The sequence below is a fragment of the Condylura cristata genome, unplaced genomic scaffold, assembly GCF_000260355.1.
Source record: "Condylura cristata isolate star-nosed mole 26May11 unplaced genomic scaffold, ConCri1.0 scaffold00022, whole genome shotgun sequence".
NCBI classification, from domain to species: Eukaryota; Metazoa; Chordata; class Mammalia; order Eulipotyphla; family Talpidae; genus Condylura; species Condylura cristata.
The window spans coordinates 27,419,447-27,431,447 of NW_004567123.1; the positions used below are offsets into that span (position 1 = coordinate 27,419,447).

General features: G+C 54.2%; 2 protein-coding genes across 2 annotated transcripts in view; one reads left to right on the forward strand and one right to left on the reverse strand.

Annotated features, from left to right (window-relative positions):
* Positions 1–3,285, forward strand: part of MYBL2 (v-myb avian myeloblastosis viral oncogene homolog-like 2) — a 20,479-nt gene extending 17,194 nt beyond the window's left edge. Inside the window, exons 11-14 of the mRNA XM_012728118.1 lie at positions 233–346; positions 1,210–1,314; positions 2,229–2,375; positions 2,828–3,285. Of these exons, the coding sequence (XP_012583572.1) occupies positions 233–346; positions 1,210–1,314; positions 2,229–2,375; positions 2,828–2,956 (495 nt within the window). The 3' untranslated portion in view covers positions 2,957–3,285. The remainder of the gene's footprint in view (positions 1–232; positions 347–1,209; positions 1,315–2,228; positions 2,376–2,827) is intronic.
* Positions 3,286–10,937: 7,652 nt separating this feature from the next.
* On the reverse strand, positions 10,938–11,351 carry GTSF1L (gametocyte specific factor 1-like). The gene has a single exon (XM_004687016.1). The coding sequence runs from the start codon at positions 11,349–11,351 to the stop codon at positions 10,938–10,940; it is 414 nt and encodes a 137-aa protein (XP_004687073.1).
* Between the last annotated feature and the right edge of the window lie 650 nt (positions 11,352–12,001).

Consider the following 12,001-nt stretch of genomic DNA (forward strand, 5'->3'; position numbering starts at 1 on the left):
GCCCTGCCCCAGCCCCAGACCCCGCACCTGGAGGTGGAGAGGGGCTCCCGAGGTGCGGCCGCCCCGCCCCGCCGTGCTCCCTGGCCCGCCCTCCCTGACGCTGGAAGGCTGCTGGTGCCCCCAGACCCGTGAAAACGAAATTGAACCAGTGTGGAGGAGAGCAAGGGGGGGGGTGAGGGGGTTCATGGAGGGGTGGCTGGCTGGCCCTCACTGGGCTCCCGCCCTGCCCCAGCCCCAGACCCCGCACCTGGAGGAGGACTTGAAGGAGGTGCTGCGCTCGGAGGCCGGCATCGAGCTGGGCATCGAGGACGACGCGCGGCCCGAGAAGCAGAAGAGGAAGACGGGGGTGAGCGGTGTGGGGCGGGGGTGGGGCTGGGCCTGCGGGAGGCCTGTGCAGGGACTGGCTTGCCCCTTGAGCTGGTGCCTTGGTCATTGAGCCTCGGTCGCCTGGGAAGTGGGCCCTGGCCAGCCCGTGTAAAGCCCAGAGAGCAGCTCCCCTCGGTGGAGAGAGGAGCCAGACCCCGGCCGCCGTGACTCCACGCTGATGCCCTCGGCCCCTCGGGGGGCTAGAGGGAGTGAGCCAGGCGGGGCAGGGGCTGCTCCCCGGTGAAGGGCTGGCCGGGGCCCCGGGGCGCACGGGGTCTGTGCCTGCTGTTCTGCCTGTGGCTTCCCCCAGGTGATCAGCAGTGTGCCGGGATGGTGGGCGGAGCTGGGGGCAGGTGGACAGGGAGGTGCCCATGGCGCTGGGCCCTTAGGGTGGAGGCGTCAGGGGCTTGGCCGTCCAAGTCGGACGCTGGCTCGGTGCTGTGGCTTCACTCCTGGGGCTCACTGCTGGGTTGGGGGCGGTGAGGGCAAGTCCCAGGGCCCTCTTGTGTCAGTGCCCGCCCAGCCTCCATGCAGGGGAGGGGGGGACCCCTGCTCTGGCGGTGGTAGAAGGCCTGTGCCTGCTTGTCTGCAGATGAGCGTCCCAGGCGTGGGGACCCCTGGAGGCGTCTCTGCTGCACTGTGTTGGAAGCGGCTGAAGGCTCGGGGCTGCGCGTGGTTTTTCGGGGACAGGAGCGTCTCTGGCCACGCCGCAGCATCGGGCAACACAGCCCACCCGGCCAGCGGGCGGGGGCCGGGTCTCGGTCCTCGGGCTCCACTCGCTGCTGCTGGCCCGTCGTGGCCCCCTAAACGCCTCCGTTCCCTCCCCTCCCCTCCCCTCCCCAGCTGCGCCGGAGCCCCATCAAGAAAGTCCGCAAGTCTCTGGCTCTTGACGTCGTGGATGAGGACGGGAAGCTGATGATGTCCACGCTGCCCAAGGCGCTGTCCTTGGTGAGGGCCCGAGAGAAGCCCCCGCCCCCAGGGCCTTTGTTTCTGTGGAGTGGGCCCTGGAGGTGGAGGCCCGGTGGCTCCAGGAACCCACCCGGGTCCCCAGAAATGTTCTCCAAGAGCGGTGTTGCTGGGGGGTTTCGGATCTGGGTCCCCAGCGCCTTCCCTGGCGCTCTGCTCTTGGAGGTGACCCTGAGTCTGTCTCCGGCGTAGCCACAAGGTTGGGCCACATCAGCCCCAGCCCAGCCTGAGGAAGGGGGTGTTGCCTACACACCCGGGGTCCCCAGATAGCACACAGATGACCCCATGCAGCCAGCCGAGGGGTGAGCCCAGCGGGGTCACCAGACAGGATCGCCGACCAGGTCTTACTGGCGTGACGGCTGCAGCGTCCTCAGATCTTGCCGGGGAAGCCGGGGTCCCCACAGGCTGGGGGCTCTGGGCCCTGCCCCAGGCCTGTAGCTCGCACTGCGGCCAGCAGGAAGATGCTCAGTGAAAAGCAGAGCATTGGGCAGTGCCAGGGTTGGTTGAACCCTGACACCACGCTTGCTCTCCAGGGTCTGTGGGTGCTGAGTCCCCCAGGGTGTTGCCTGAGTAGAAACATCGGGCCAGTGGGCCGATGGGGCAAGCCCTGAGCAGAGCGGGAGCCTCGTGCACACTGGGGGTGCAGGTCTGCTCGGGGTTCCTGACCGCAGGAGCACTCAGGCCTGTGCCAGAGCGGGGAGGACCTGCTTTGTCGGGCGCTCAGCACCCAGCTCTAGGCCGGCCCGCGCACACACTTTTCTGATCTTTACATGGGCGTCTTGGGGAGGTCACTGCGCCCCAGTGTGAGCCTGTGGGCGGTATGACGTGGCTGTGGGTGTTTCTTACTCCCACTAAGCATGCGGCCCGACGGGAGACTGACTTGGTTTTGATTGCAGCAGGCCGGTATCCCCTCGAGCTCCTCCAGCCTTGCGCTCCCAGGCGGCAGGGACAACAGCCTCCTCAACCAGGGCTTCCTGCACGCCAAGCCTGAGAAGCCGGCAGTGGCCCAGAAGCCCCGAGGCCACTTTCCAGCCCCGGCCCCTGTGAGTGCTGGCCACAGTGTGGCGTCCCCCTCGGCAGCTAGCCCTGCCGGCCCCTCGCCTCGCCACCTTGGCACCGACCACTTCCACAGCCTGAAATACTTGGGCTTCCACTCTAGCCAGGGGCCACTTCTCAGGTGATGCCCCTCCTCACGCCCCTCGTGTATGGCACAGCGCACGTGTGTGGTCATTTGCTCCCCTTCGTGGCTGAGCACTGTCGTCGCGTGGGACTGGGGGTGTTGGAGGTGGCTGTGTCGCCCGGTGCAGCCTCCTGCCTTACAGTTCTGAGAGCCCAGAGACGGGGTGACCCCCTAAGGCCACCATGCGGCCGGAGTGAGCCAGGCGCATTTTGGGCCTGTGGAGGGAGGGTCCTAGGAGCGCACCCAGCCCTTCCAGGCGGGCTCTCCGGGAACATGCTGTCCTGCCTGGGCGGTGACCCTCTTGCCTCCTGCCAGATGACCAGCGCCTGGAAGACGGTGGCCTGCGGGGGCACCAGGGACCAGCTCTTCATGCAGGAGAAGGCACGGCAGCTCCTGGGCCGCCCGAAGCCCAGCCACACGTCTCGGACCCTCATCTTGTCTTGAGGCACCTGGCGCCATGAGCCCGTTCTCATGTTTACAGGGGCTGGGCATGGCGGGTTCCGGAATTTGAGAGCCACACTCAGTGGCTGCCTGCAGGGACCCTCTGCTGCCAGTCCCTCCACACTGCCCGCGTGAGGACAGGCGCCTCTGTCCTGCAGGCGGTGAGCGGTTCCTGGTTCTGGCAGCAACGCCCCAGGCCTGCCGTCCTCTCCCCGGTTTGCGTGGGGCACCTTCAGCCCTGCTGAGCCGGGCTGGGCGGGCCCAGCCTCACCTCAGGCCCCCCGCTCAGGCAGGGGGCCACCTGCACCTCCTTCCCTCAGCTGTTGGCTCATGTGCTTGAATAAAGCTGCCTTTCACTGTGGCTCTAGCTCCACCTTCCCCCCGGCCGGCTGCGCTTCCTGCTGATGCCGCCAGCCCACGTGTGGACCCAGGTGCTCATCACGCGGCCTGGCCCCTTTCCCTCCCTGGCCCTTGTGTGGGACGGCTCCTCTGCGCCCAGTGGTTGACTGGCCTCAGGTTCTGAGGACCCTGGCCTTAGGGTGGGGACAGTGGTGTGTCCAGGCCTTACTTGGCCCTTGCCATGGGGCTGGCCAGCCTGTGATGAAGCCCACCGGACCGCCAGCGCTCGGGTCTGCTGTGCTCTTGCAGCCTGGCAAGAGGGTGGGGCTGGCCCTGCTGGGCCCCTGTGGGGCTGGCGGGGCTGGGGAGCCCCTGAGTACTGCGGAGCAGGTGGCCAGGGCTAGTCAGAGCCCGGCTTGGGGAGTGATGGTGTGGGAAGGGCGCGGCTCCGGGCCTGCCCTGGCCAGCTGGGGACCTGGAGAGTCGGACTCATGCCGCAGGGGCTGGCTCCATAGGGCTGTCGCTAGCCCCTGCGCCACCAGGGAGGCGCCCTCTTGGCCTTTATTCCGGGCAGAATTCAGTGGCAGGGCAGGACAGATGGAGTCCACGCCGAGAGCATCGCTGTGCCCCCCCAGTCTCGGCCATGTCCTCTGTTTCCATGGGTGGTCCCTTCTTTTTGGCCTGGCTTACTTATATTAACGGCCTCCAGTTTCCTTGCGTGGTGTCGCAAGGCAGGAGGATAAGATTCAAAACTGTGTGTGCAGATCCCTCTTGGACACCTTGCTTTCAGCATTTTGGAAGTGGGGTTGGTGGGCCGTGATAATCCTATTTTTTGTTTATGTTTCAATCAGGTTTTTGGTCTTTTCAGGAAACATTGTGCGCTGGGCTAGGTGAGCCTTTGCAACGATGGCGTGGCTCTGTCGCCCCCTAGTGGCGCTGGGTGTATTTGTGGCAGCAAGTCGAGCGGGCCAGTGTCAGGGTCTTGGAAGGCCCTTTGGGCAGTTTTGATTTCTGGTTCCCTCGAGCTGCCTCTTCAAGCAGTGTGGCCTTTCCTTGAACACCTCCGCTCATGCGGAGAGGTAACCGATACTCAGCTCCACTGCTAGACAGCTGTTGTGAAGAAAATGCTTCTCCATTTAGAGAAAAAATTCTCTAGATGTGTAATATTGAAAATAACAGGAACGATGGGGAGGCGTTGGAACCCGGTCACTCTGGCTTGGGTTTGGACTTGGCCATGGTGGTGAAGCACTGAGTCTGGCGAGTCCCTGTTCTAGATATGCCCAGAAATGACTGCGGCTCTGACTTAGTAATGACAGTGATTTAACCCCCAGTGAGATGCATTTTATGTTTGCATCTTTGCTCAGATGTAGTGGAAAGAAATTAAAGCTAAGTTTTGCTAGGAGCTGAGAAATAAACTCCACCCTTGTACCTGGGGGGCCCCACTGCGCCATGTAGCGGACTGGGTGACGAGGACAGGTGCAGGCCCCGAGTCTCCAGTGCCCGTCTGGAGGGGGCAGATGGAAGGGTGCTGTCTGAGGAAAGCCTCTGCACCCCGTCCAGAGAGCAGCCCGAACGTGTACAGCAGGTGCTCAGTAAATACCTGTGCTCGCCATAAATCGTGCACTGGCGGAGAGAGGGCTCCAGGGTGGCTGGGACCAGAGCAGGGGCGCTGTTGCCCTTCGTGTTGATGCCGAGCTTAAATCAGGTCGGGAACACAGTCTGTGCTTTGAAACTTCGGTCTTTGTTGAGACGCACCTTACGGTCAAGCACTTGGTCCACTTTGCTAGTGTTGCTCCGTGTCTGAAAAGGATGTGCGGTCTGCAGGCATGGAGGAGGGAAGTCAGAGTCCGTCTTTGAGATATGGCACTCCTGCTGTCCAAGTAGCCAATGTCCTGTTTTTTTTTTTTAAGGTTTATTTACTTACACATACAGAACTGAGGTACCAGCCAGAGGTGTGAGGGTTTAGAGGATTCACCAGAGACAGAGCTGGGAGCAGAACAAGCAGATGGGCGAAGTACACTGCTGAGGGCAGCAGCGGGTGGGTCAGGAGAGGTCTGGGGCGCCCTGTGAGTCACCTCCAGGGCAGAGATCGAGCTGCAGTGGCTGTGACAGCTTCATAGTGCTGTGCTTTAACCCTTTGCGCCACCAGGAGGGCCCCCTCTGCTGCTTTTTGTTGCCCTAGACTGTACAACCGCCAGATGACACTGATACTAACTTTTGAAGCCACTGAATGTTGGGGAGGGCTTTACTCAGGAGTTTGCGCCAGTAATGTACAAGGCGAACATGTATTCACTCAGAAATCCCGAGGACACTGAACAATGCAATCTGGGCTCAATAAAGGGGAAGGAGGGGCATAGAAACTGGTGTTCCCAGACACCGCTGGAAATGAGAGGGTAAAAGATCCAGAGTCGAGCCTTGGTGCCAGTGCTGTGGTTTGATTCTTCCCCAGGGCTCTGACAGCCGTGGAGAAAGCCCAGACCCGTCACATGGACGTGGGTGTGAGCCCCAGCTTGACTGCCACTAGCTGTGCCTCCTGCCATGACCCTTGGGGGACTTGGTTACCAAACGAGAGGATCGTTCATCTCTCAGAGTCACTGTAGGAATGAGAACACAGTTGGGGTCTCAGGCAAGATGGGCTCTTGTCACATCAATCCAGAGTGTTTCTCCCTCCTCTCTTAGATGCATAATAAGCCCTGCACGGTGGTGTGGGTGGCCCTGTTGCAGTTGAGAGTTCTGATGGGAAGTTGCCATATAACAGCCCTGGGCTTAAAGGCTGGCCACCGAGTATATCCCATTCCCTGATAGTTGTCAGCCAGAGTAGCAGGGTGCAGCATTAAAAAAAAAGCATATGTGGGCCCTCCCTGGTGGCACAGTGGGTTAAAGCACAGCTTTAAGAAGCTAAAGCCACTTCCGCATGAGTTCAGTCTTTCCCGCTCTGGAGGTGACCACACGGCGCATCAGACCTCCTAGCCCGCCTGCTGCTCCCCTCAGCAGTGTACTTCATCAGTTGGCCTGTTCTGCTCCCCACTCTGTCTCTGGTGAATCCTCTCACCGCCCCTGCACCTCCAGCCTGTACTCCAGCTCTGTATGCACAAATAAATCTTTAAGAAAAGCAGATGTGTTTGGTGTAGGTTCTATTTTTAAAACCTTTTTATGAATGATCAACATATATTTAGGAAAGTGCATCAATCCTATGTGTGCTGGATGAAATTTCATAAAATGTTTATCTTTGGAGGTCACATGGGTCTCCTGGAGACTGCAAAATGTTGGGGTTTGTTTTCTGATCCACCTGTCTTTTGATTGGTCAATTCCTATACATTTAGGGGTCATTGACTATGAGGATGCACTACTGCCATTTTTGTTTTTAGTTCTCTGGGTCTGTTCAGATTTGTTTCGTGTGTGTATTTTCTACTCTCTGACATGAGTAGCAGGGCTTCTTTCAAGACTTCTTGTAGCAGAGCTGTGTGTTGGCAAACTCCTTGTGTATCTGGGAAGACCTTTATTTCTCCCTGGTACCTGAAGGATACCATATTCTCGGCTGGCAGTTTTTCAGTTGTTTTACTACATCATTCCGTTCTCTCCTTGCCAACAAAGTTTTCTCAGAGAAGTATGATATAACCTGATGGGGTTAGTTTTCCCGCCTCTTGTCATGTCAGTAGTTTTTGTCTTGAATTTTTGGTCTTGGTGTAGGTCTGACTACATTTAGATAACCCAGCTGTTTCTTACTGAATACACATGACTTGTGTATTCAGTTCCTTCACCAGCTTTGGGAAGTTTTCTTCTATTATTTCTTTGAGTAAGTTCTTTGTCTCCTCTTCTGTTTACCTTCTGGTATATCTATCATTCTTACTGCCTTTCCAAATAGTGATGGGTAGCTCTTGAAGTGTTCATTTTTTCCCCCTTTGTATTTCTCTTTCTTCTCCCTGGGTCTTTTGTGCTTTTTGCTTTCAAGGTCAGTGATTTGATCCTCCGTTCAGTCTAGTGTGCTTCCTTAGTACATTTTTTTTTCCTCCACTGATTTATTTTCTTACTTACACCTTCAATTTCTATTTTCTGTTCACTGTTTATCATGACATTAATATTTTTCTGAATTTTGCCTTACCTCTTTGATGTCGTTTTTCAGAATTCTCTTATGTCACTGACTTGCTTTTCTGCATTTTCTTCCATTTCTTTGAATTTATGTATCATGGAAATTTTGGTTTTGTGTTTTTTAAGATTTATTTATTTATACATCAAGAACTGAGGTACAGGTCAGTGGTGCGTGGAGTGAGAGGATTCACCAGAGACAGTGGGGAGCAGAACAGGCAGATCTACTGAAATACACTGCCGAGGGGAGCAGCAGGCGGGCAGGAGAGGTCTGCTGTGCCATGTGAGTCAGCCCTCTGGCCAGGGATTGAACTTGTGCTGTAGTAGCTATGTGTAGCTTCATAGTGCTATGCTTTAACCCATTGTGCCACGAGGTAGGGCCCTACATGGAAATTTTGAATTCTGGTAGGAAGGTAAAGTCTTCCTTATTTTTTGTGCTCAGGTTCTGGAGAGCTCTCTCCTTGTGTCATATTCCCTTGACAAGGTCGCAATTTGCCATGTAGTATGCTTGTATCCTCTTTGCTATTGGATCTTAGAGAGCTGAATTACTATCACCTTTCCAGCAGGTGGCACTGGTGATAATATGATTTTGGATGTTTGGCCTTTCTGAGCTTCTGTAGGTCTGTCTGAGACTTGATCTTGCAGCAGCTGAGTCTGGGTAGGGATGCTTAGAGGGAGGGGTCAAGCCTTTGGTGTGGATGCTGGGGGTGGGGACAGGCCCATGTTTGTAGCACTTTTTGGGGTTCTAAACCCAAATCTATTGTATCTGCCCATTCTCCGCCTCTTGAGGTCAATACTAGTCAATACTAGCACGGAAGTGTGGCCCAGTGCACTATCCTTATTTCTTTCACAGGGATCCTGGCCCATGGGGATCACCTAGCTCCTCTGCAGTATTTTTCCCAGTCAAGAATGTGTACCTACCCCACACCATTTGGCTCTCCCCTTTCTGGGGCTGCTGGTGGAGTGGCAGTGCTGGGTTTATATGGCAGCTCCCCACTGCCTGACCAGGGTCTCCAGGGGTCTTTTCACTTACCCCTTGTTCTCTGAACATAATCTCCATGTTCCTTTGGTCCTCACCAATTCTTTAGATTCCACCACTGTATTTTTATTTTATAGTCCAGGATCCCAGGAACCCAGACACACACCACACTGTAATATTTATACACATGCATACACACCTAAATTTACATGCATATTTTTAAAACTACTTTTATTATGGAAGATTTCAAATTTACATAAAAGTAGAGACAATAGTAAAATATTTCCATCAGTTTTAATGATCTAATCATTAAAATTTTAATCAGGCTACCACTTTGTTTCACTCTACTGCAAAGCAAAAAAACTCAAAGTTTTTCTTGGTCTTGTTGGCGTGAGTTGCAGATAAATGTTCTCTATACCACCTGCTTCCTATATGGCAATTCTAGTTCCTGCAATTTAGTAGTCATGGAGTTTCTAAGAATAATACTCAGAACTCTGCCCCACTCCAAGAGAAGTCTTTAATACTTTGTAGAAACAGTTCAATCAGGAGTGGCAACGTTATAACTACTTGAAAAACTTGAAAAATGTTTAAAAGAATTCTCTTGCTGTTTTAAAAAATTTTAACCTTTGGGCTGATAGTGCACACGTTCACATGTGGAAAGTACTAAAGGCCCCTCCTTCCCAGCCTGCACCCTCCAGTCATCTTCCCTGCAGGCAGCTAATATATGTCCTAGGAACAAGATCAGCAAACGTTTTCTGGAAGGGGCCAGAGAGCAGATAATTTAGGTTGTATGGGGAGACTTCTTGCATGTTTTTGAAGGGAAATTTTACTGAAATCGACATATATAGGCATGCCCTCTCCTGCCACTATAGGAAAATGGCGGCTTAATAAAGTAGTGTTTAGACTTGGCTTTTATCAGTGACATCAGGGGTGGGCAATCCAGTCTGTCACTGGTTTTCATAAATCATTTTATTCAAATCTGTTTCTTTGCCCTTACATTATCTGTGGCTGCATTCATGCTATAAAGAGCTGCATGGTTGCAGTGGAGACCATAACCTCCAGTCTAAAGTAGCTACTCTCTGGAATGGCACATATTAAAAAAACTAGCAACAGTAAGTGTTGGTGAGGATGTGGCGAAAGAGGAACTCTCTTACACTGCTGGTGGGAATGCAACCTGGTCCAGCCACTATGGAGATCTGTGTGGAGGGTCCTCAAACTAAAAATGGAGCTTCCGTATGACAACAATTCCACTCCTAGGAATCTGTCCCAAGGGCACAACAACATTAATTCAGAAGGACGCCTATGTTTATTGCAACACAACTTACAATAGGTAAACTATGGAAGAAACCCAGCCCAAAAAAGATGACTGGATCAAGAAGGTGTGGTTATTTACACAATGGGATATTACCTAGCACTCAAGGACAAACTCATGTCCTTAACAGCAACATGGATGGAGCTGGAAGGGATTATGCTCAGCGAAATAAGCCAGAAGGAAAAAGAAAAACACTGAATGGTCTCACTTATGGAGGAATGTAGGGGAACCAAATAAGGAATCAGGAGGTGAAAAGTATCATAAGTAAAAATCAGAATCATCAGGCAACTATAGACCACAGGCATTTGTGGGGGGCGGAGCACAAGGGACGACAGTGACGGTGCATGGGTGAGTGGGTGTGGGGACTTTATGGGGAGACCATACACTGTACGAAAATGATGACAGAATGACTATACTTAAAAAATAAAAATACTAAAAAAAATAATGTATTTGGGCTCTCCCTGCTGGTGCAGCGGGTTAAAGCGCAGCATTGCAAGCCAGCTTTAAGTGTGAGTTCGATCCCCACCCCGAGGTGACCACATGGCGCGGCAGACCTCTCCTGGCCCACCCGCTGCTCCCCTCAGCAGTGTACTTCATCAGTCTGCCTGTTCTGCTCCCCACTCTGTCTTGGTGAATCCTCTCACTGCCCCTGCACCTCTGGCCTGGACCCCAGTTCTGTGTGCATAAATAAACTAAAAAAAAGTGTTTACTCTGGCCTTTTAGAGCAGAATTTGTTGGGTCTCTGAGGCTAATACGCTGTAGCCTTTCCATGTCAGTACAGAAAATTCTCTTTCCTGGCAGCACTCTCCAGTGGTAGGGCTGCACCACAGTGCATTTAATCAGATCCTGAGTAGATATTTAGCATTTATATTTCCGCTACAAACAATGCTGCAGTGAAGGACCTGGAACTTACCGCCCTTCCCACGTGCCTGTACTTACGGGATGAATTCCTTCCTGGCAGCGGGACTGGGCGCTCCTTGGGAGCATAGTGTATTGACAGTTTGACAAGGATTGTCAAAATGCCCTCTGGGGAATCAACGTGTAAGTTCTTGCCCAGGTTAAGAAAAGATCTTTTGGCCCATCTTTGCTAACACAATACTCTCAACCCCTTTAATCTTTATCAAGTTGCCCTGTGAAAGGAAAGTCTCAGGTAGTTGCTGTGCCTGCCTTTTATTTTGCAGTTTGTCCTTTCATGCATTTAAGAGGCTTGTCTCTCTCCACTGCTGGCGGTTTACTCTCTCCGCCTCAGGATCTTCTGGGGGGGCTCGTCAGGCCCTGGGGGGGACCTTCCTCTCTCTGACTCTTGTGTTGCTTTCACAAACAAGCTTCTGGGGAACAAAAGTCTTAAGGACGAACATGGGGTGGCTGTCCACATTCCACACGTCCCTGTGAGCAAGCTGGGGGGACACCGGAGGGGTGGTCCCCTTCTGTGAATCTGGGAGGTTAACTTTCAGGGGGCTCAAGATGTCGTCTTCCTCAGTGCTCCTGTTGACACAGACAGACTCGTGCTCCTCCAGCTGCTTGATGGGGACCACGTGGCAGGCGTTGTATTTGCAGCTAGCCATCTTTTTAGCTTTCTTGGGGTTCTTTCTCCTGCAGGATGCCAGGTGGTACTGAAATCTGCTGAGTGGCACTCGGTGGTGAGGGTTGTAAGGGCAAATCTCTAAGGTTTCAGGCTCCATGAGAAGGTGGTGTTGAAGCAGAATTTTCTGCCAAAAAATAAAAAAACAGGCCGTCCTTGAGGGCGCAGCAGATTAAAGCACACCCCTGCAGGTGGGCCGCGGCGACTTCAGTGCATGTTCAATCCCCGTCCTGGGAGCTGACCCCCATGGCACGGCAGACCTCTCCTGACCCGCCCGCTGCTCCCCTCAGCAGTGGACTTCCTCCATCTGCCTGTCCTGCTCCCCACTCTGGTGAATCCTCTCACCCCCTGCACCTCTGGTCCGTACCCCAGTTCTGTGTGCATAAATAAACCTTAAAAAAAAAAAAGCAAATGCCTTTTACGGAAAAATGCTGTGGTCAGGAGGAAGCTGTCCTGGACTCTGGGTGAAGGTCTTGACCACCGGTGTCCCCTGTTCTCTGGGAGCAGGAGTGGCGAGGTAGAAAGGGACACGGTGTGCTCAGCTGCAGGTACACTGAGAGCGCCTTTACCAGTGGTGGGTGACAGGTGCCAGAGCAGGCCGCATGGAGCTCCAGCAGGGAGGTGAAGAGGGCCAGCCCTGGGCCTGCTGGCCCTGAGCGACGCACTGTGTGATGTCAAGAAGCAGTCACCGTGGGGGTCACAATAGGTGGTGAGCTCACTGGGACAGCCAACTGCTGCCCCTGTTGGGTG